The 23,705-nt window shown below is 38.6% G+C and overlaps 1 protein-coding gene and 1 non-coding gene across 2 annotated transcripts in view; one reads left to right on the forward strand and one right to left on the reverse strand.

Moving 5' to 3' along the window:
• IGF2BP3 (insulin like growth factor 2 mRNA binding protein 3) overlaps positions 1-19,935 on the reverse strand; it is a gene marked incomplete at its 5' end in the record, with an annotated part of 46,089 nt that extends 26,154 nt beyond the window's left edge. Inside the window, 6 exons of the mRNA XM_039222511.1 lie at positions 990-1,125; positions 3,261-3,383; positions 4,882-5,016; positions 9,290-9,571; positions 19,729-19,792; positions 19,884-19,935. Coding sequence (XP_039078442.1) covers positions 990-1,125; positions 3,261-3,383; positions 4,882-5,016; positions 9,290-9,571; positions 19,729-19,792; positions 19,884-19,935 — 792 coding nt within the window. The remainder of the gene's footprint in view (positions 1-989; positions 1,126-3,260; positions 3,384-4,881; positions 5,017-9,289; positions 9,572-19,728; positions 19,793-19,883) is intronic.
• Positions 18,220-18,355, forward strand: LOC120224283. Its single transcript, XR_005526523.1, has one exon. It is a non-coding gene; the product is annotated as a U4 spliceosomal RNA (small nuclear RNA).
• Positions 19,936-23,705: the final 3,770 nt, after the last annotated feature.

Raw genomic sequence — 23,705 nt, forward strand, 5'->3', positions numbered from 1 at the left:
GAGCCAGAAAGGGGACTTTGTGTTGGTTGAATTTTATAAGAGCTGAGGAAGAGAGGTGGAGATGACAGAGCTGAGACATGAGCAAATCTGAGAGTCTCTTTAAAAGGTGTATGGGTTGGATTAACTCACAACTGACTCTGAAACATGAGATGAGCAGTTATAATGGCAAGGTAGGGAAGACAGCCAGTCCTGTGGGGTAAAATGATCAGCATTTTTCTAGGTTCTTCTCACAAAGACATTATTTTTATATTTCCCTTCTTTTACATATAGTGTTTCAGATGACAGGCCTAACCGAGGAATGTTTTTCTCTTATCATTTACTTGAAAATTCAAAATGGACTACCAAAATGTTACATCTTCCACACCATGCCATCCATTCAGGAATGTCCGCAATTCACTTTAAATGCCTTCACTACACTACACACATTGTCATTTTTAATTCTTTTAATTAATAATAAATTCCAAAGTTTATGACTAACCACATTAAATTTTAAATTTGAATTAACAGTTGCTTTATATGCATGGTATCTATTATAACTCCAGTCCTAAAAAGCATTCAGTGTAGGCACAACAGCCTCATTTCACAGATGAGGAAACCAATGCCTGGAGACCAAGTAAGTTGTCCAAGAGAACACAGCTGTAGCTAACATGCAGTTGAGCTGGGACCCAAACCCAATTCACGTCTCTCTTAAGCCCACACTCCTACTCTACTAATCTTCAAATTAACATTATGCAGAAGATACTCATACATAAGGTATTAGCCTTATGTAACAGGTAAGGAAGCTAAGTCTCAAAGACTAAACCATTTGCTAAAATCAGAGAGCCACACTTAATGTCAAAGCCCGTGGTCTTCCAAACCAAGGCACACTCAATATGGTGCTAAAAATCAACTAGAAACTACATCTAATTCTGCCACCATCAACGACATCAGGATTAATGCATAAAAACTGTTCATAAAATTAAAGGGACGTCCTCCATATTAAAACTAACATTCATAGAAGCAATATCATTTTCATAAGACTCCCTGATTTTCTTCATGATCTCTTCCTCAGCTTTGGCACATGTTTCAACGTTGCCTTTAACTGTAATGGTGCGCTCTGGATTATACAGCGTCAATTCCTGCAATCTGCAGAATGAAAAAGAAGGGAGAGTAAAAGAATGGAAATTATAGGAGGAAGACAGTTAATAACAGTTCAGCCACAGATGGCAGTTAAAACCCAACTGTGGTGGCTGGCAGTACATAAAAGTGGGTGGTCAGACATGATGAAAAATGAGTAAGCCCCAAAACACATGAATCCAAGAATTATAAAGCTGCAGAAGAAAATACTTCCCCTCCCACCTTCTCAATAAAAATTAATGGGTGTACACAGTTCACTTAAGTCCATGTTTGAAACACAGTGTACTTCTTGACCACTTAAGGTGAACGTTTTTCACAAAAATTTAACAATGAAATGTAAATAAAATGATCATAGGGATGTACAGTTTTAGTGGAAGCCAAGAACCAGATGTCCATAAACTTTAATAAGGATGTTCCTAGTCTGCATGGACCAATTCTAAACATAATTGGCATGCTCATGCAATTGCGTTTTCTGGGTCACCAAGCAAGAAATAAACATGGAAATATTCCAAAGAACAAACCAGAATTCATGTGTCTAAACTTACTTTTTGCCAGGAATTTTAGAGTTTAAAGTAAGCTGGAGAAAATAACATAAATCAATGTGTCTTGACTAAATAAAAAGAAAATGGTCCCTTGATGACCATTTATACCACTACATTAGAAGGCCTCAGCAATATTCAGAAACCCCCTGCTCAACCAAGTTCCTGGCGAAGCTTCAAAATCCACTCAGATGACAATTGTGACTGCCTGAGCCCTAGTCACTCAACAGCCTTGAGAGGAAAGCAGTGGGAGATTCTTAACCATGGAAAACAAGACTAAGTACATAGACTGGAAGGATACAGAAAACTGGTACAGCTCTCCTTAATTGTAGAGTTAAAATCCTCATTTTCACTACTTAGCAGAATGCCCTAGGCTCAACTTGAGCCAGACGAATGGGTTATTATTCCTTAACCTTTCTTTTATTTCCTAAAAATGTAAACATCTACACAAGGAAGACTATTTGTCTTAGACTAAAAACAGTTTATTTCTCATCTCTGGACTCAACCCACCTCTCCCTGCCACGCATTTTATATTAGCTTTTTTCTAACAGCTCCTTTACAATAGCTTTTACGATTTTTTTTTCCTCTGAAAACCCTCACCTTTTTGGGTTTAAAATTCAAGACAGCATAGAATCATTTATTATATTTACCACTCTGTGGTTTTTTTTCTTTCTTTATAATCAAACAGGACTTCCCCATTTCCTGCCACACCCTTCTCTGAAAACTTCTTGCTACATGAACATGCTGCCTGTCTTTCCTTAGCATTCTTCCTTAGTTCATCCATCTCTCTTCACCTCATCTTTTTTTGGGTACTCTGATGTAAACTAAAAATGGTTACCCTCAGAAAGGGAAACCTTTCCATACAATTTCCGAGCATTCATAGACCCAAGGTGTGACAGCCAGCTTCCAAGATGACCTATTCCTTAGTGGGCCCATCGTCTCCAACCCTGAATAGAGCTGACTTGTGTCAATTATACTAGAAAACCTATACAGTGTGGCTTCTGAGGCTGTGTTATAAAAGACATTGTCACTTCCGTCTTGCTCCTCTTAGATAATCCACTCTGGGGGAAGATAGCTACCATGTCTGAAAGATACCCAAGCAGCCCTAAGAGGGGGCCATATGCTAAGTCCTCAGATAAACAGTCAGCATGGACTTGTCAGCAACATCAAGAGACCCCAAGCCAGAAACACCCAGTTAAGCTGCTCCTGAATTCCTGACCCACAGAAACTAGGTGAGCGACAAATGTTTACTATTGTCTCAAGCTGGTCAACTGTTGGGATAATTTGTTACACAGCAATGAACAATAAATTGGGTTTCAATTCTGGGAATAGGGATCAATAAATCTGACCAAGACCTCAGCTAGAAAATATGAATGTAAAGTATTTAGTGCTTTCTGCTTCTTTAGGAGGAACAGATCACACTTTCAGCATGGGTTAGACACAGATAGAAGGTAGCAGATTAAGCTAGAGAAACAAAATGTAACATGGTGGAATACAGGCTAGCTCAAACTCCTGTAAGAGGACAGAGGCTCTGTGTAATATATAACCTACAGCTTCACATTGCTGGAACAATTTCTAACTCAAAGAAAGCAAGGAAACACTTACGGAGAGATCGTGATTTTAGTGTCAGTGTCTTGCTCAATTTTTTTAAGATTTCTTCCTTCCTTACCAATAAGACGGCCTACAAAGTTATTATGGGCTAAAATCTTCAAGGGAATCTCTTCTGTGCTATAAATAAAAAAAGAAAAATGTCATGCAATCAGGATAAGTATACCTTCTTTTGGGTAAAAAGACAATATCCATTCATTACACATTTACTTCCTACCTACCATATAGGAAGCATTATGCTAGAAGGAGTTTAAAGTTCACTGACCTACATTCTAGGAATGCATGAACAGAGGGGACAAAAAAAACAGTAACAAGTATTTGAAGTTAATTTTTAAAACCATTTTCTTTTATGCATCTCAGGGAATATCTTCCAAGTTAGATTCTGTTAGCTCACTGAAAACACTTCTTACTCAAACCCACATCCCTAAATCCCCAATACCAGAACAAAATGTACAAATGCAAAATAGGAGGATTTTTAAAAAATATTCTTAACTACATTCCTAGAGATACATGCACAATTTAAAAAAGTAACAGAAGAAACTCAACAGTGATTACTCTTTAGGAAAAGAGTGTAAGGGCAGGAAGGGGGGCTTTCACTTTTTATTGAGTACCTTTCTGAATTTCCAAGTGATACCTATCACTGTTGAAAAATATCACATTATCAGGAGGGTGAGCCTTTCAAACATTTTTTTCTATTCTGAAAAAGAATTATGGGGGCGCCTGGGTGGCTTAGTCGGTTAAGCGTCCGACTTTCGCTTAGGTCATGATCTCGTGATTCGTGGGTTCGAGCCCCGCGTCGGGCTCTGTGCTGACTGCCAGCTCAGAGCCTGGAGCCTGTTTCAGTCTGTGACTCCCTCTCTCTCTGACCCTCCCCTGCTCGCGCTGCCTCTCTCTCTCTCTCCTAGAAATAAATAAAAAAAAACATTAAAAAAAAAAAAAAGAAAGAATTATGATCATATAACATAGTGATATATAACATCACTAAAATACATTTAATACATGTTAAAGGTCCCTACAAATTCAGTGCTGGTGGTTAGGTCCCCAGGCTAAGTCCAGTACCTTAGTCTGCTCTCTCCTTTTAGGGAAGCACTGCACTGTAAGCTCAAGTGGCATAGAACCTAACCTCTGTTCAAAGTTCCTGTGGAACAGGCATTTAGAGTTTCAACCTCGAGCACCCAAATATATCTCCAGTTTGCCTTAGCACAGGATTAGAGATTTCTTCACTTCTTTACTCCCTACTGCTGCAGAGTAGGGCTGGGCAGATGGTAAGAACAGAGGTGCCATGGGCTCAGAGTAAAGGACTCAGGATTTGAGGCCCATTTTGAGTAAATCCCAAGGAGATTTCTTGGTTGTCAGACGGGCTTCCTATCCCGTAAGCGCCTTCTTCTACAGCTAGACTTTCCCCATTAATACCAACCACCCCATATCCAAACACGATTGAAAATAAAATATTTAAAAGACTTCTACATTACAACCAACTCAATAGTACCCACCACTGCAGCTCTTCAGGACAGCTTTGCCCTTTGTTTGTTGGCAATTCCTAAGAATTCTGTCATAGAAGTTCAAAATAAAGCAGCATGAATAACAACCTCTTCACAGCTTAATCCTCTTTACTCACAATTTTATATCTTGAGCTTCCTTATGCATAATCTCCAGAATAGATTTACAAGCTGCAGAGGTCCCTTCAGGGGTAGAGAGGATAGTAATGGACTTCTCAGCAGCACCCGCATTCTCTTTACGATGGACATCGATTCTTACAGTGAGCACAAGGAAAGAAGGAGAGCTGTAAGCATGTATTCACAATTACAGAGTCTGGAAGCACCAACTTCAAAGTCACAGAAATGCAAACTAGTGCAGCCACTCTGGAGAACAGTATGGAGGTTCCTCAAAAAACTAAAAATAGAACTACCCTATCACCCAGCAACTCTACTATTAGGTATTTACCCAAAGGACACATAAATACAGATTTAAAGGGGCACATGCACTCCAGTGTCTGTATCAGCGGTATCAACATTAGCCAATCTAAGAAGAGAACCCAAACGTCCATCAACTGATGTATGGATAAATATTCCACTGTGGAATATACACAGTAGAATATTACCCCACCACTAAAAAGAATAAAATCTTGCCATTTGCAATGACCTGGATGGAACAGGAATGTTTTATGCTAAGCGAAGTAAGTCAATCAGAGAACAACAAATACCTTATGATTTCCTTTATATGTAGAATTTAAGAAACAAACCAGATGAACATATGGGAAGGAAGCAGAGAGATAAGAGAGGGAAACAAACCTCTTAATAACAGAGGGCAAACTATGGGTGATGGCAGTGGGGGTGGGGGATGGGCTGGATGAGCGATAGGTACTCAGCAGGGCACTTGTGATGAGCACTGGGAATTGTATGTAAGTGTTCAATCCCTGAATTCTACTCCTGAAACCAATAGCGTACTGGATGTTAACTGAAGTTTAAATTAAAAAATAATTTAAAAAATCATGTTATGAAGTTACAGATACCAACGCAGTAAAGAGGTCCTTCATCTTACATGAAAGGAAAAACAATACATATGATAGGATTTCTCTTTTAAAGCTACCTGTGTTAGCAGATACAAAGAGTAAGTCCAATAAAGATACATTCCCAACTTAAAAATATTTCCAGGGATAAGAGGAAAGGTAACTGTCCCCCTTTTTAAATTTTGCATGCTTGTTTATTTTGAATTAAACACAAAATAAGTCTTCTGTTGTTTAAAAAGTACAAGAAAGAAAATCAACTATCTGAAAAAGTATGTTTGGGGAAAATTAAATACTGTGAGTCCCTCTGGCCCCTCAAACACTAGAAGAGCTACATAACTCCTGGCCGTAAGACAGCTGCTTCAGCACACCAATTAAGTCAAGGTTCGCATTTCATTTTCCTAAATGTTTGAAAACTCAAGATTCATCTCCGAATGAAGGCCTATAACTAAAAATAAGGGCAAGGAGTAGGTGGGGTGATGGGTGAGATAAAGGAGTAATATTAAAAATACATTATCAGGGGCGCCTGGGTGGCTTAGTCGGTTAAGCGTCCGACTTTCGCTTAGGTCATGATCTCGCGGTTCGTGGGTTCGAACCCCGCGTCGGGCTCTGTGCTGACTGCCAGCTCAGCCTGGAGCCTGTTTCAGTCTGTGACTCTCTCTCTTTCTGACCCTCCCCTGCTCACGCTGTCTCTCTCTCTCCTAGAAATAAATAAAACATTAAAAAAAAAAAAAACATTATCATGGGGGCGCCTGGGTGCCTAGTCGGTTAAGCGTCTGACTTTGGCTCAGGTTATGATCTCACAGTTTGTGGGTTCAAGTCCCGCGTTGGGCTCTGTGCTGACAACTAGCTCAGAGTCTGGAGCCTGTTTCAGATTCTGTGTCTCCCTCTCTCTCTGACCCTCCCCTGTTCATGCTGTCTCTCTCAGAAATAAATAAAACATAAAAAAATGTTATATTAAAAAAAAGAATACATTATCATGATAAGCACTAAATAGTGTATGCAACTGCTGAATGTGGTATTGTGCACCTGAAAATAATACTGTACATTAATTATACTTAAATTTAAAAACATTTCCAAACCCTTAAAAAAAAAAAAAAGGCAATGTAGAAATGAAACAAGTAAGAGCTGTCTAGAAATAATTTTTAAAAATATCTTAAGTCCGAATCTCAGGAACCATCTTTCTAAACCACTATTTCAATCCCCAATCACTGTTGAGTATTGCTTACGTTCTAGTAGGTAATATGTTAATCTAGTTTATTTCCACCCATTCACCCGTGTTAAGGATTACTAAACTCTGATCCTCTGAGACAAGGGAATATTGCGTTACAGATCAGGGTAGCCCTCTGAGACCATTCCAGAAACAGAAGATCTAATAATGACTAGTTTCAATGGCAAGAGTTAATTAAATCCACCGGCAGAACTCTGCAAATGAATCATCGGATATAACAAAAATTGCTTCCCTTCCCTCTCCATCTTCCTGCCTTAAATAAACCAAACAGTTCAATTTAATTCATAGAAGCTCTTTCCTCTGACAAGGAAATGAGTAGCTTTAAAAGGAACAACTCTAATCTACCCCAGGACAAGGAAGAGAAACCATTTAACAATTAGTTTCTATAGGTAACAGTGGATCAAGAAAGCATGGAGCCCTTGGATTTTAATATTAAAACCATGCAAATTTAAGATTAAAACTTCCCCACTCCCTACATTATAAGGTCAAAGACCACTTAGCACACAAGTTACTAGTATCCCACATCTCCTGCTTCAAAGCAGGGGAAGGGAAGGCAGGATCAGACATCGCTGTGTAGGTAGAGGGGGCATGCAACCACCACTAAACACAGATCCTTTTGGTTCTGCAGGAGTAAGGAGTCAGCTAGTTCCACACAGGCATGGTGCCTATGATCAATATGGATATCCCCTTAATCCTAAGGGAACAAACATACATAATCAAGATATACGCAGCACCATAGCTGTACTTTCAGAAAAAGACTGCTTAATTCGTAGACCACATAAAATAAAGTCATTTTCCTTACTAAATTTAAAAAACAAAATAGGGCCACCTAAGTGTCTGACTTCGGCTCAGGTCATGATCTCATAGTTTGTGGGCTCAAGCCCTGTGTCATGCTCTGTACTGACAGTTTGCTCAGAGGCTGGAGGCTGCTTCAGACTCTGTGTCTCCTTCTCTCTCTGCCCCTCCCCCGCTCATGCTCTGTTTCACTGTTTATCCAAAATAAATAAATGTAACCAAAAAATTAAAAAAGAAAAAAAGGTAAAAAAAAAAAAAATAATCCAGTCATCTCCATTAGCTGGTCCAAGGCCAAAATTTCCATACCCTGTTGTGTACAATGACACAGCCACTTCTCTCCAGTGCACTAACTATAGCAGCCACTGTACTGTCCCAGAGACGTGCTAGTGCACTTTACAGAACAAGGTGAGAACAGTTTACTACTAAACTTCTTGAGTCAAAATATCCACGTACAGCCTAACAGGATGGTTAATAAAGCAAATCAACATATAATGCACTGAAGCTTTTCAATTGAAAGAGTATCTTAGATATATTTTAAGGGCATTAAACATAATTTACATAACAGTGATTTCATTCATTTGATAAATATGAGAGCCTTCTACCTATCAAACCATGTGCTTAACACTGGAGTTACTGTCATAAATAAAAACACATAGCTCCTGCTTTCTACTGCTGCAAATCTGGCTCTCATGTTTAATGGACAATCTCCAATCTCTTAAAATTTGCATATTAAAACTATCCAAATAACATCTTAAAGAATAAGCCAATCCAACCACATGGCTTAATCATGGGATAAATCTGGACTATAAGCTGAATGATTCTTTACCAACACAAAACAAGACTGAAAAACTACATCTGTACTGGACCCAGAAAATTACTTCCAAAAACTCTGAAGGCAGGTATCACTGGGGGGGGTGGGGGGGGGGTGGAGACACAGATAGTGGAGTAGAGAACAGGCAAGAAGTGGGGCGCCTGGGTGGCTTAGTCGGTTGAGCGTCCGACTTTCGCTTAGGTCATGATCTCGCGGTTTGTGGGTTTGAGCCCCGCGTCGGGCTCTGTGCTGACTGCCAGCTCAGAGCCTGGAGCCTCTTTCAGTCTGTGACTCCCTCTCTCTCTGACCCTCCCCTGCTCACGCTGTCTCTCTCTCTCCTAGAAATAAATAAATAAATAAATAAATAAACATTAAAAAGAGAACAGGCAAGAAGTGGCCCTTTTATTTGCCAGTGCCTCCCTCATCAGAAGTGGATTAGGTATCATTTGTTTTCCATTCATGTGTGCAAATTTGAAATTCTCTTTGAGATTAAGGTTTTGCCTCAGATTTATATAAAATGAACACTAAAATATCAAATCACAAGGTTTTTCCAGATTCCCAAGTACTGTACAAGGAAGAGTCATAGCCACACTCAGAAGGATACCTAGTACCAGAACAACTTACTGTTATTAAGATTCAAAGGGCAAAATATTAACATCCCCTGCAGCCTCACAAATACTCACTTAGACTGAGTCTGTTTGGTAATGTTCCGAATGGTGGCACCTTCTTTTCCTATGATGGCTCCAACAAACTGGGTGGGGACCAGCAGTCGCAGAGGCAAGTCACACGGTTTTTGCTTGGAGATGGATCCAGGAGACCCCTGCCTCGATGAGCCCCTCTGCCCAAATCCACGGCGACCCCGGGGCTGCTGTGAGGGGTTCTGCTGGGCAGCCATTTCATCAGGGATATAAGCCACTTTCAACGTGAAGCTCTCCAATTGGAATCCATTTAGTTTGTCTAAAGCTCTGGAAGAAGAAAACAAGCAGGGTATGGGAAGAGAAATTGAGCTATATATAAACCTTTCAGCAAAGCAATACTCCTCTCTTTTCACTTGGGTTACTAGTTCTAAAACTTCTGAATAAAGCCAGTGATCAAGCAGCAAACCCCTAACACATATAATCCAACCCCCAAACACACACACACAGATACGCACGTGCGCAGAAGACCAAGCTTCCAAAGAGAACATATTTGCCTCTTACCAATGAAAAATAGAAAATAAGAAAGCTTAATCAACAGAGTTTGATTAAAACTATTACCCATGAGGTTAGTAACAGCTTATGAGTAACCTAAACAGCAAGAGGAGTGGATAGTCTTTGTCTTGTCTCGTCTTTCCAAATCAGAATGGAAAAGATGTTAGAAATATGTATGTGCCCCCCACTTCACCTACTTGAAAAATAAAAATATTAAAACATTTTAAGAACTAAAGAACAAATTTCCCTAAAGCACTCATGGGAGATGCAGAGAAATTAATCCTCAGGATAATCAATCAGTCAATAAATTCCCAGTAGTTCATGACCAAGTCTCTGAGAAAAAAAGTAGTCCCTGACTCTGTGGAATTTATGATCTGATTTGGGGCAGACAGGCAGGGGTGCTGGTGAACCAAAAAACCAAAAAACAAAAAACAAAACAAAAAAAAAACAAACGAAGCTATTTTCTACTTTATCTATCCATCCGTGCATCCATTTACCCACCCATCTTTCTATTTTGAGAGGAGCTCTACTTTTTTCTTCATTTTCAACCTTATTACTGAAAAGTACCCAATCTTAGGCATATACCTCAAGGTGAACGTACATATCCAGATCCAGAACTAGGATATACCAATGCCCCCAGATGCCCCACCAGGGCCTCTTGTCAGTAATTTCCCCTCCCCTAGATTTCTAACACCATAGATTAATTCTGCCTGTTTTAAAATTCTATACAAATAAGTATATATGAGTATATGTTATGTACTTTCATGTCTCGCATCTTAGAAGACTCATCTACATTTTTGTGTTGTACCTTATCTACCTATTTTCTAAGTGGATAACTCAACAAAAAAATTGATAGAGAAGATATGGCCAAGACTTCAAAAGCATACATAAATACTCCTAAGAATACACACTCCCCAGTACACAACAAAATTAAAAACAAATAAAGATCCCACACTTTCTCTAGGGTTACTCAAATTCTTTCCTCAGATTCTGTCCCAATGAGCATGGAGTTCAGCCCCAGCAAGGAAAGAAAAATAGGCATGAAGCAGTTTCTCTCTAGTTGCCCACAGTGGTCATTTCTGGTTCATATACTGTCTTCCTTATTTGCAGATTTAGTTTCTGCCTTGGATGGAAAGGGGGCGAAGGCGGATAATCCTAGCACCAAAAAGGGCACCAGAAACACGGAATCGCAAGACAGGACTAGGCAACCAAACAAGGCATGATGTTCTCAGGACCCAGAATTCTGCCCTCTGTTCTTACTTGAATCCCCTGTTGCAGAGCTATCCTACAGTGTCTAGCACATGAGTGAACTCCTAAGAGATCACGATCAAACAGAAAAAGAAAAGTCACAAGAACTTTGTCCCCATCACCACCCCCCCAAGACACTTCCCAGAATCATTAACTGTGATAACATCTGCAAATGGACTAGCACTTTCCATATGTTTACACATGCATATCCATGTTCAGTGCCCTCTTTAAAAGTGTAACTGAACCTGAAACTAATGTAACATGGTTAATCAACTATACTCAAAATTTTTAAAAATAGGTAAAAATTTCCAGTTTTAAGATAAATAAGTACGAGGGGTATAATGTACAACATATTAACAGTTAACTCTGCTTTTGGTGTATTTGAAAGTTGTTACAGAGTAGATTCTGAACATTCTCATCTCAAGGAAAAACGTTCTCTTTTGTGTGTGGGATGACAGAGGTTAACTAATTTACAATGGTAACCATTTCTTAATATATCTACGTCATTGTGACCTACACCTTCAACTTACACAGCGCTGTAGGTCAATTATTTCTCAATAAAACTGGTAAAGACGACAAGCTGTGAATTATACCCACAAGTACACACATATATATTTGAATACAAATAGAGGAAAGAACAGTGTGTGGCTTCTAGATTATCAATAAAACTGCATATTCATTTTTTAATTAAAAATTGCTTTAAAATATCTAAAAAGTAAGCTTCTGCACAGCCAAGGAAACAACCCAGAAAATTAATAGGCAACCAACGGAATGGGAAAAGATAGTTGCAAATGACATATCAGATAAAGGGTTAATATCCAGAATCTATAAGGAACTCACCAAACTACACACCCGAAAAACAACCCAGTGAAGAAATGGGCAGAAGGCATGAACAGACACTTCTCCAAAGAGGACATCCAGATGGCCAACAGACACATGAAACGATGCTCAGCATCCCTCCTCATCAGGGAAATACAAATCAAAACCACACTGAGATACCACCTCACGCCAGTCAGAGTGGCTAAAATGAGCAAATCAGAGAACTCTAGATGCTGGCGAGGATGTGGAGAAACGGGCACCCTCCTACACTGTTGGTGGGAATGTAAACTGGTACAGCCCCTCTGGAAAACAGTGTGGAGGTTCCTCAGGAAACTAACAATAGAACTCCCCTATGACCCAGCAATAGCACTGCTAGGAATTTACCCAAGGGATACAGAAATGCTGAGGCATAGGAGCACGTGTATCCCAATGTTCATAGCAGCACTCTCCACAATAGCTAAAACGTGGAAAGAGCCTAAGTGTCCATCCACAGATGAATGGATCAAGAAGATGGGGTTTATCTATACCATGGAATACTACATGGCAATGAGAAACAATGAAATCTGGCCATGTGTAGCCACATGGATGGACCTTGAGGGTGTTATGCTGAGCGAAATAAGTCAGGCAGAGAAGGACAAATACCATATGTTTGCACGTATAGGAGGATTAGGAGGAACTTGACGGAGGAACAAGGGGGAGAAGAAGGGCGGAAATGGTGGGGGAAAGGGAGAGAGGCAAACCATGAGAGACTCTTGAATGCTGACAAAAACTGAGGACTGATGGATGTGGGGGGGTGGGGGGGATGGGCATGGAGGAGGGCACTTTGGGGATGACCACTGAGTGTTATGTGGAAACTAATTTGACAATAAACTATTTGTAAAAAAAATAAAATAAAATAAAAAATAAAATAAAATATCTAAAAAGTAAAAGCATAATTGAAATAATTTTGTCTTGCTTTTTTCCCCAAATACAATGTATTGTAGAATATTTCTCAGTGATTTCTATTTCAGAGGACATTCTTTTCTTGAGTTTCACAGGGTGATAGCCAGTATACAGCACAACTTCTTTTATCAATGTTTTTATAACAGTACCTTAAATTAGCACATTGTTCCATCCTTCTCCCTCTCCTCTTTTTTCTTAAGGAAAATGTGGACTTAGTAACATAAAATATTTTGGTTATTTCTAAAGGATTACAGCAGCTGAGAAATTTTATGAGTATTTACAATGTAAACTTATTATAACAAGTTGGAACTGCCCAAGTTTCACAAATTAGGTATTCATTCAAACCAACTTTAAACCTTTTCAAAAGCCATGGTAAAATAGATCACTGAAGGTTCTTTCAAAAACTAAGAAAACCTGAACCCAAAGAAGGTATCAACTTTATCTATGGGCATAAAGGCAATATACTTTGCTGTAATACCCTTTCCCACTATAGAATTGAGTATTGCCAGCTTCAGAAGAAAATAAGTAAAATTGGACTGTGGAAGTAAGTCCGTAATGTTAACAAAAAAGATACAGAACTTCTTTTTGGAGAGAGGGGACCATACAGACATGGACCCGTTCTCTAATGGGGTTAAACAGAGATATATATGTAAATCACCAGCCACTTCTTAGTATAGGGCTATCTGTACTTATAGGGCACCCAAGAAATGGCTCTCAACTTAGCATAAAGTAACTTCCAAACTTCAATATATTGCTTTTGAAATGAGATTTTTCTTGGAGGGAACAAAAAAAATTCTCTCACTCAGAAAGCCAGACAGCACAGAGCTCCAGTACTTAGGGCAAAGCCTCAAACACTCCAAACTCAGACAGCTCTCAGCAGGGAGCATTCACCACATACTTTGTGTATCCGACTGTCTAACTGCCAACTAAACAGAATCCTGGACCCCTCAAACCAGAGTGCTCCAAAGCTGGACACAGCTGAAAAGGTATAGGAGTAACCTAACTACGAGCAATGGCTTCCTTATGATTAAAAATTCTAAGTGTTTGAATTTTAGGTCAACTGCTGTAGCCTTCTTTTGCCTCAAGTTTGAATTTCAGCTATGTCATCTGGTGGTCTGCCAAGTTCATGGGGCCAACATTACAATACTTTCACCAATCCAACTGTATTCATAAGATGTATAATAAACAATTATCATAATTACTCAAAACACATGTATTTCAGTTCAACAGAAGTCAAGGATGTTTATCCAGTGAGCACATTACTCAGGATCCTGTTTCCCATCATTACAAGACTCTGCTGTGATGTGGTTTTAAGGGTCATTCAAAAGGTTCTAAGTAGTTTCGCTAGCTGGTAGCACTCAACTGTATTGATAAAAAGTTTATTGGGGTGGGTCACAGCACAGGTCTGAACGGACCATGAAAGAGACACTAAGTAGTTTAAGTCAATGATGAGGAAGAGAGAAAGAAGAAGCTCAGAGAAGTTAAACTTGTCTAACGGTAAATGCACACAGTTCTGAGTACTAAAAAAGATGAACCAGGGACCAGAATTCTAATTTCAACTTGAACATTAAGTAGCCAAATAAGCTTGGGAAGGTTTTTTTCTTGTTTGGCATTAGCCTCCTCACTGACAAAACTAAAAGATTAGATTTACAATCTCTTTCAACTCAAAAATTCCAGACCTCACTATTATATATCACAAAGTTCCTTAAAAATGAGGATTAGCCATTATCAAAAAGTCACACAGTTCTGTTCTCTCCCTGTAGGAAGAATGAAAGGTTCAGACACAATTCATCAATAATTACTACACTTTCAGGCATCTGGGTGGTTCAGTTGGTTAAGCATCCAACTGTGGCTCATGTCAGGATCTCACAGTTTCCTAAGTTCAACCCCAGCATTGGGCTCTGTGCTGAAAGCTAAGAGCCTGGAACCTGCTTTGGAGTCTTTGTCTCCCTCCCTCTCTTGCCTCTTATTCGTGCTCACGCCCTCTCTCTTTCTTTTATCCAGAATAAATCTTCTATTTACATAATTTTCATAGTTTAAGGATAAATTTCCTCCCCCTTAGCCATCATCAGTCACATTACTTCAAAAACTCCTTCAAATGGATGTAATAAAGCATCTTCAATGACAGCTTCAAACTACAAACAGCCTGTATTCCTATTCCCTAACTAACAAATAAACATCAGAAATAAGAACCCTGGAGGTACCTGGGTGGCTTAGTTGGTTGAGCATCCAAATATTGATTTTGGCTCAGGTCAGATCTAGAGGTTCATGAGTTCAAGTCCCACATCAGGCTCTGCACTACTCTCTCTTTCTCTCTGCCCCTCCCCTACTCCTGTTCTCTATCTCAACAACAACAACAAAACAAAAAAATCCTAAAGAAAAGAAAGCATAAGAACGAAATGCCTACAAATTCTCAAGCGTTATTTTTTTTTCGGTCACACATTACAAACTTTCCAACATGTAAGGCCTGTCCTTGACTGTGTTATCTAAATGTCCCCAGAAGACAGAAGGAAATAGGTGATCTAGAGACCTAGCCTATCTTACTCTGAGAAACCAGAAATACTAAAATATGTGCTTCTGTTTTTAATGATTATAAGTTTTCCTTGTTTTTCACCCATTTAAAAAATTAGTTTAACAAATTAGTATTTTAACACTTAAGATTAGAACAAATATATGTATTTCTTAGTAATTTATTTATTATTAATGTTCATGTTTCTAAGCCATAAGGTGGTAGAAATTTCCATGTTGAATTTTTAGAGACACAGCCCCCCCCCCTTTTTTTTTGTTTATTTTTGAGTGACAGAGAGAAAGTTAGAGCACAAGCAGGGGAGGGGCAGAGAGAGAGGGACACACAAAATCCAAAGCAGGCTCCAGGTTCTGAGTTGTCAGCACAGAGCCCGACATGGGGCTTGAATCCGCAAACTGTAAGATCATGACCTGAGCTGAAGTTGGCTGCTTAACTGACTGAGCCACCCAGGTGCCCCAGAGACACAGCCTTATTGAAGAATCCTCTTAAAAGTGGCAACCATAGAGCTCTAAGTAATAAAGAGACAGCCACAAACATTTTTCAACTAGGATGTGAATTCCTGAGTATTGGTGGCCACTCTTTATCCAGAATGCGGTATACTATATAGGATATTATCAGCAGCAATGAAAAATGTTAGGAAACTGCTTAATAGCTGCTATCTTTAGAGCTCTTACTACCTTTTAGGTATTATCCTAAATGTTCTGGAGGCATTCTGTTGGCTTCTCTCAACAGCTCATAATGAGCTGTTGAGAGAAATTATCCCCATTTTGTAAGATGGGGGTGAACCAACACAGATTAATCTGACTAGAGCCACAGCAAAAAAAAGCGGTGGGGCACAGTCCATTCTACGTAACGGGACTCCAGAATATATCCCCTTAGCCTCCGTGCTCTACTCATACCTGCACAAGCACATCCCAGTTACATGGACTCCCAAGTAACAGATGATAAGGAAAGAAGTCAAATGAGATTATCAATTCAGCTCCCATTACCTGAAGGTGTGAGCTTCAGATGGCTGCCAAGGAAAGGGGGGTGGAGAAATCACACAGGCTAGTTTAAGTGGCAGATAGTCAAGCTGGAGCCCAGAGAGCAGGCAGTCAAGCTGGAGCCCAGAGAGCAGGCAGTCAAGCTGGAGCCCAGAGAGCAGGCGTCCAGGGTTCAGTGGGGCAAGTCCTACAGGGACCAACCTTCCCCAGCTCAAACCACTTCAAGCTGCTCTAGAAGCAACCCAGAACCAGAGGGTTGAATGTAAGGTCCTGTTTACTGGGTGCTTATGTGCCAGGCCATTTGATGAGACCATTTTCTGTAAGTATGTTGTGTATATACATGAATATATTTCGTTTTTGTCAACTTTTAATTTGCAGCTGAGAAAACTAAAGATCAGAGAGGCTAGGTTATAGTCAGGGTTCTCTGACCTCAGAGTCCATACTTTCTCCATTACATCCAACGTCTCTCAAATAAAATTAATTCTCCTCAAAGAATGAGAATGTACTCCACATCTTTTTTCAAAACTTACTGAAGAAGTTTAATGGACAATTTTCATAACATTGCTTCACAGAATTGGTTTTGTCAATTTTTAAAATCTATTAACTTTCTCTGAACACAATTGTTTTCTAATTCTCTTTAATTTCAGGAATTCTTGATGGGGAGAAAACCCAATATCCTTATAAGGAAACTCAACTTGGTCAGGAATTAAAATCAGGTGATACCTCCCCATTACTTTCATCACAGGGAGGCACATCCTTGAGGTCAAGAACTTTGAGTTTTTTCATTCATATCTTTTGGTCAATAGCTGGTAATCAATAAATGTTAACTGATAAACATTAGAATAAGGGATGTGATGATGACTTCCCTCATTGTAATGCCCAATTTATTTGTTTAGGTTACTTCACTACCTACATTACAATTTCCTAACCATCTTTTCCTCCCTCAGAATCAACCAGACCCTGCCAATTTCAAATAATGACTACCAAGTACCTTTAGACTAAAAAATGTCTCCACATTCACACTGGTGTCCTGTTAGGATTAATGTCTGCAGTAATTCTGCCTTGACTTAACAGTCTACACTTCTTGTACTTGTACTCTCCTTAATGAGTTGGAATTTTTTTTAAGGGGGAGGGGAGTGTTAAATGTCAACCTGTCTCTACTTAAGTTCCTTCCTCAAAGCTATGTAAGTTAAGTCTCCTTATAGTTAAGGAACTGCTGGGGCACCTGGGTGACTCAGTCGATTAAGTGTCCAACTCTCAATTTTGGATCAGGTCATGATCTCACAGTTAGTGAGATAGAGCCCTGAGAAGGGGTCTGTGCTGACAGCATGAAGCCTGCTTAGGATTCTCTCTCTCTCCCTCTTTGTACTCTCTAAACAAATAGATTCTGTGTCTCCCTCTCTCTCTCTGCCCCTCCCTTGCTCACAGTCTGTCGGTCTCTCTCTTAAAAATAAATAAACATTGGGGCGCCTGGGTGGCTCAGTCAATTAAGCATCCGACTTGGGCTCAGGTCATGATCTCACAGTTCATGGGTTCAAGCCCTGCGTCGGGCTCTGTGCTGACAGCTAGCTCAGAGCCTGAAGGCTGCTTTGGATTCTGTGTCTCCCTCTCTCTCAGACCCTCCCCTGCTTGCGTGCTCTCTCTCTCTCAGAAATGAATAAAAACATTTAAAAAGTAATTTTTTTTAGAAGACTGAAATACAGAAGACAAAATGGGGCTTCTTCGTTCTTACTGCCCTCACTTTGCAAAATGCCTCAAGTGACTTTCCTGTTTTTCCCTTACATGATATAGTTCAGGAAAAAGTTTTAAAATTTGTATCATCATTTCTATAGTATCCAAACACCTCCTATAAACTTGAATTTTTTGAAATGAATGAAGGATACAAACAGAAGTGGAAAAAAAAAAGCTTTGCGCAGTGGCAGTATCATAGCCAACGAGGTTTATCTGAGGCGCGATTATTGCTAATTGAAACAAACAGAAGTAAAAATAGTATACTTTTAAACATATCCAAAGTTTCATTATTAAAACATTAAACGTAAATCCCCTAGATCAGCAAAGTCTGATGAAGCCCCATGTTAGGGAGAATAAAGAGAAACGGACTTTCATAGTGCTGATGAAAATTTAAAGCAGTTCAAGCTCTATGAAGGCTAACTTGCCAGTTTTAGTATCCAACAACAAAAAAGAAGGTACATACATCCTGGCTTAGTAAATCTAATTCCAGGAATTTAACCCGATAGGGATATTCACAAATACGCAAAATGACATGCAAAAAGGGATTCACTACAGTACTGTTTGTAACTGCTAAAAATTTAATAAACAACTTAATATCCATTTGGGGACTAAGTCATTCCATATCCATACAGTCAAATTCTAAGGTATCATGTGTGCAAAAAGGAGGAAATATACACACATCTGTCTTCTGGGTAGTTATCTCGGAGGAAGGGAACAAATACTGGGAGGAAGATTTGTACTGTAGACATCTTTGCATCTAAAGCTCCATTTGAGTTATGCAAATTTCCATCTCCTCCCCAGCCTCACCTTTCCTTCCATAATCCCTCCCTGAGTGGGTACTGTTTTTGGTAACCTGGCTCTATTTCCGCCCTTTCAGGTGGTTTCACCTTTTTCTTTTAGGGCTCAGGGTCAGCCAGCATGGTCTTTCCTCTCACCTTTCCACCCAGAGACAACAGGCAGTCTGTTCCTGCCTGTACTGTGTCTGGAGGTGGCTAAGACTTCCATGGTCTACTGATGCTCAGCACCTTGCTATTGGTTCTTTGTGTGCCAGTCCTCCATTTTTGTGCTTGGAGTAGCTCTATCCAAGGCAAGGCAGTGTTTGTGCCTTGTTCCTCTTTTCTCTAGTGCTCGGTCACTTCATTAGATCATTCCCAAGCCTACAGAATTAGCTTTTCTAGGGAAGATTTTTTGATCTGCAAAATTCTGCCTCTCAACTGCATTGGAAGATATTTTTCAAATTGAAAAGAATATTTCATTGATCCAAAGTCTGCACACTCCTAAATTATAATTGTCATCAATAAAAAAAAAAATCAGTGACCAAGAAACTTAACATTAAACACTGGTGGTAGTTAACACATGATCAACTTACCAGGTTTACATAAAATAGCAATAATTTATGTATCGTACCAAAAAGTCTTTATGTAATTTGGCAAGGATACCCAGGCCAAGAGCTTTTGGCAAATAGGATGTAATGCAGCCTCATACAATATCACTCTATTATTGCCATTAAAGACATATTCAAAATGTAATAAAACTTTACTAATGCAGATTCTTATTAGACATTCAATTCCAGGGTCAAACTTTGCAAAATAAAATATATTTCTACTACCCGACAGCCCAAAATATAAGCACTAAACTTAACCTAGTCATTATGTATAGATTAAAAGTTTCAAACTGCTTACTGTCTAGCTTGGTCCTTACTGGAATAGGTTACATTTACGACTGCAGTTTCCGAGTCAGTGTTCACTAGAGGAAGAGAAAAGTGAAGAGAAAAAAGTTAGTTTTATTTCTATTTCCTTCCTTTCAAAAATTTGAAAGCAATTGAGAAGACATGTACCTTGCTCACAGCTTTCCACCACTCCATACTGGACTAGTAAACTATCCAGCACCTATCAGGAGGGGGAGAAAAAATTACAAATTTTCAATTTCCCAAGTTATTAACAAGGGCAGAAATAGGTTTTAAAATCACAAAGTAATTGTGATGGAGAAGAGCCAAAAAAAATTAACTAGTTTTGGGACTCCAGAAGCAAGGAAAGGGCACCATACAAAGTACATAGTGGGCTTCTCTCTCCTGCCTACTTCCAGATCCTGACTTTAAGCTCATTTCCTTTGGTGAAACAAGTTAAGTGGCTCCGCAAAGTGTTTGAAGCCATAACCGCCTGATTCCTAAGGCTGGAGGAGAAAGAAGCATGTAATTCTCATACATTTATCAATACATCATCATTTGAGACAAAGCCCCAAGTTAAATTTTATCTTTAAAATGTTCCTTTTCAAAGAACTTCCTTTTACAGCTACGATGGGAATATCAGAACAGACTACTCTCAAGGCAGACTGGTGATACGAAGAGAATAGTTGATCTTCTACCTGGAGTTTTAAAGGTTAACCTGAATGACCTGAAATTAATTTAACACTGTTGGAAAATGTACAATTTGAAACTGTCTATGTTTTTTACCATTTCTCCTGTAGTTGTATTATACTGTGCATGTTATTCTAAGAGAGGTTGTTAAAACAGTAACTAAGTTCTTTTATAGTATAAAATGTAGATGTATATCTCATTGTCTCATCAGTATAAACCAAACCTGAGTGTCCTTAGCTTCCAAGAACTGTAGAAAGTCTTTCCTGAAAAGTAAAACGTTTACATTTATAGTGAACCACTTACTTATCAACTTAATTGCAAAATTAAAGGACAACACCTTCAGAATGTCTTCTGCCTCCAAGAATAAACCATTAAGAAACACATTAAATACACTTTTATGTTAATTCCCAACTAAACTTTAAGCAATTTTTTCTAAATGAATGCTCATCTCATGTGCTATCTTTCAGGCATTTACTTTTGTCTATGGATTCCAGTTTGAAATTTATAGCAAGGTTTGTCTGGGGGTGAGCTTTAAATTGTTTTCCCCATTTTAGAATAGGGTTAAGTGCCTATTTGTGAATGGAATAGTTACCTATTTTTATACTGCAGTTTTGATATGGTGAATTTCCTTTCAGTGGGGCTTATCACAGAAGCACACTAATCTGTCTCTAATTATAGCTATTGTTAAATAATAAAGCTCAATTTTTTTATTTTTAATTCAGAGTACTTAGCTGACTACATAAAATTTCATTTGTTGGGTCTTGGCCACTAAAATGTATGGTCCACATCAACGGGAATTTTTTTTTTATTATCTCCAGTACCTAGAATTGATCACACAATTTTAGAAAGGCAAAAAAAAAAAAAAAAAAAAAAAAGGAAACATCTCACAATGCTATCCAAAGAGGTAATAAGCAACACACAATGGCTTTGAAAACCTTTTTTAAAACAACCTATTTATAATTTTAAATCAGAAATTTTTCAATACCAAAAAAATTTTGGTCAGTTAACAGAATTTTAACAAGGCACTTTAAGTAAAGCAGCAAGAAATGTACATCCACTATTTAAGATTTAGCTTTTAAGTGGAAGGCACTCTAATATTTAAGATTTATAGTTGATTTATGTTGAAGGGCAGGGTTGAAGGTGCAGATGTTGCTGGTAGTGATACACAAAGGAAGTAGGCATTAGGAGTGAATACCTATTTAATGTTAATTTAAATAAACATCATTCTTAATTCTTCCTAAAAACAATTTGTTCATTAATACATTAGTCTCCACATAGTTTAGCTTATACCACGTTAACTTTCCTACTATACATATATACCTACACATATTTATATCTAAATACAGAATATATACAAATACAAAGGCATAAAATAAATGATACAATTTTTTACTTAAAAAATCAAGGAAACAGACCTCAAAATTTTCAATGCATATATTATAAGAAGCATAATATGTTGAAAACAAAATTGCTTGGGGTCATCTGGCTGGCTCAGTTGGTAGAACATGCAAGTGATCTCGGGGTCATAAGTTCAAGCCCCATGTTGGCTGTGGAGTTTACTACTAAAGGGGAAAAAAACCCCAAAAAAAAAACAAAAACCAAACCAAAACAAAACTGCTTATAGTTGCACCTTCTATTGCTATAATAAATGCTACTGGTTGTCAATGATGTGAAAAATCTCTATAAAAGTAATTAGGAACTACAATCTACTAAAACTAGTCAACTTTATTATATGTAAATTATACTAAACTTAGTGAGTTTATTGTATGTAAATTATACTTAAATAAACCTTACTCTAAAAGTCAAAATAATTTCAGTCCTTAAAAACAAAACCAATCAGGGGTGCCTGGGTGGCTAAGTCACTTAAGCATCAGCTCTTGGCTTCAGCTTAGGGTTTCGTGGGTTGGAGCCCCTCTTCTGGCAGCTACCACGAGGGCTCCCTCCCTCTGTCTTTCTAACCCTTTCCCACTCAACTGTCTCTGTCTCTCTCAAAATAAATAAACTTAAAAGAAAAACAAAAACCAAAAACAAACAGGTCCAGCATTAATAAGAAGTACTCAGTTAAGAAACAAGTTAACAACACAACCTGAGGCTGGATTTCAACGGGTCTTTGTTGTTTTAATTCAAAGCTCTATACACAAATGTTGGGGGCTTATCACAAGTGAAAGATGGAGGAAGGACTGTTAACAGCCCAATCAGATTCCCAAATCCCCAAAGGGTTTCCATGCCCCAAATGATAAGGCAGTGCTATAGGAACCGGTTTTCCTTGACTATTAAGTAGTCATTTGTCTGAATGTGCTATGTCAAGCAGGACTACCGAATTCTATCATGCCAGTCCAACCCACTCAAAGAGCAAATACAACTTACCCCTGATAAGTTCTGACATTCTGATTCATCCTGCATTAACTAGGAAGACAGACGTTCCTGTTATCTGTCACCGAAACCACCCACTCCCCTAGGTTCTGGTCTCTTCTCAGTTGCTTAGAACATCTTCTATTTTCTCTCTCTCCCATCTATTTCAGCTACAGATGTTTTAAATTAATTAGCCTTGTCTGAAGGTAAAAATGAAATAAAAACGTCCACTGCACATTTCCAACATTTCCACAAATCTCTTAAATTCTCAGTCCTAAATGAAATTATTTTACTCAAGCCAAAAAGGAAACATTTCTCCATGCTTCAGTAAGTTTTAAATTCCAACTGGTGGGGAAAGAAGGCATCAAAACAAATGAAAGCCCCAGGGAAAATGTCTTGGTACAATGTCCCTTTTTTATATATTTAGGACTTAAAATTCAATCTTTAGCCTTTTAAAAAGAAGTTCATCCAAATGTACAAATAGAATCTCATGATAAATGCAAAGATTATCATACAGCTGCAGAGAACGAAGATCATTTACAATTGTGTAGGGTGGAAACAATCTAAATGCCCATCACCTGATGTATGGATAGACCAAATGTAGTACAGCCACACGATGGAATAGTTTTTGGCCATAAAATGGAATGAAGTACTGACATATGCTACAACATGGATGAACATTGAAAACATGATGTTAAGTAAAAGAAGGCAGTAACACCACACACACACACACATACACACACACACACAGTGATTCCATTACTAGGAAACATCCAGAAAAGGGAAATCTAGGAGCACCTGGTAGCTCAGTTGGTTAAGCATTCAACCCTTGGTTTTGGCTCAGGTCATGATCTCATAGTTCAGGAGATTGAGCTCTTAGGAATAACTAAGATCAGTATTACTAGATAACAGCCTAGTTTGTTGTAGGTGTTTTTAGCGTTGAACAACTAT

This window comes from Hyaena hyaena, unplaced genomic scaffold (genome assembly GCF_003009895.1).
Source record: "Hyaena hyaena isolate Hyena2069 unplaced genomic scaffold, ASM300989v1 scaffold_1148, whole genome shotgun sequence".
Classification (NCBI taxonomy): domain Eukaryota; kingdom Metazoa; phylum Chordata; class Mammalia; order Carnivora; family Hyaenidae; genus Hyaena; species Hyaena hyaena.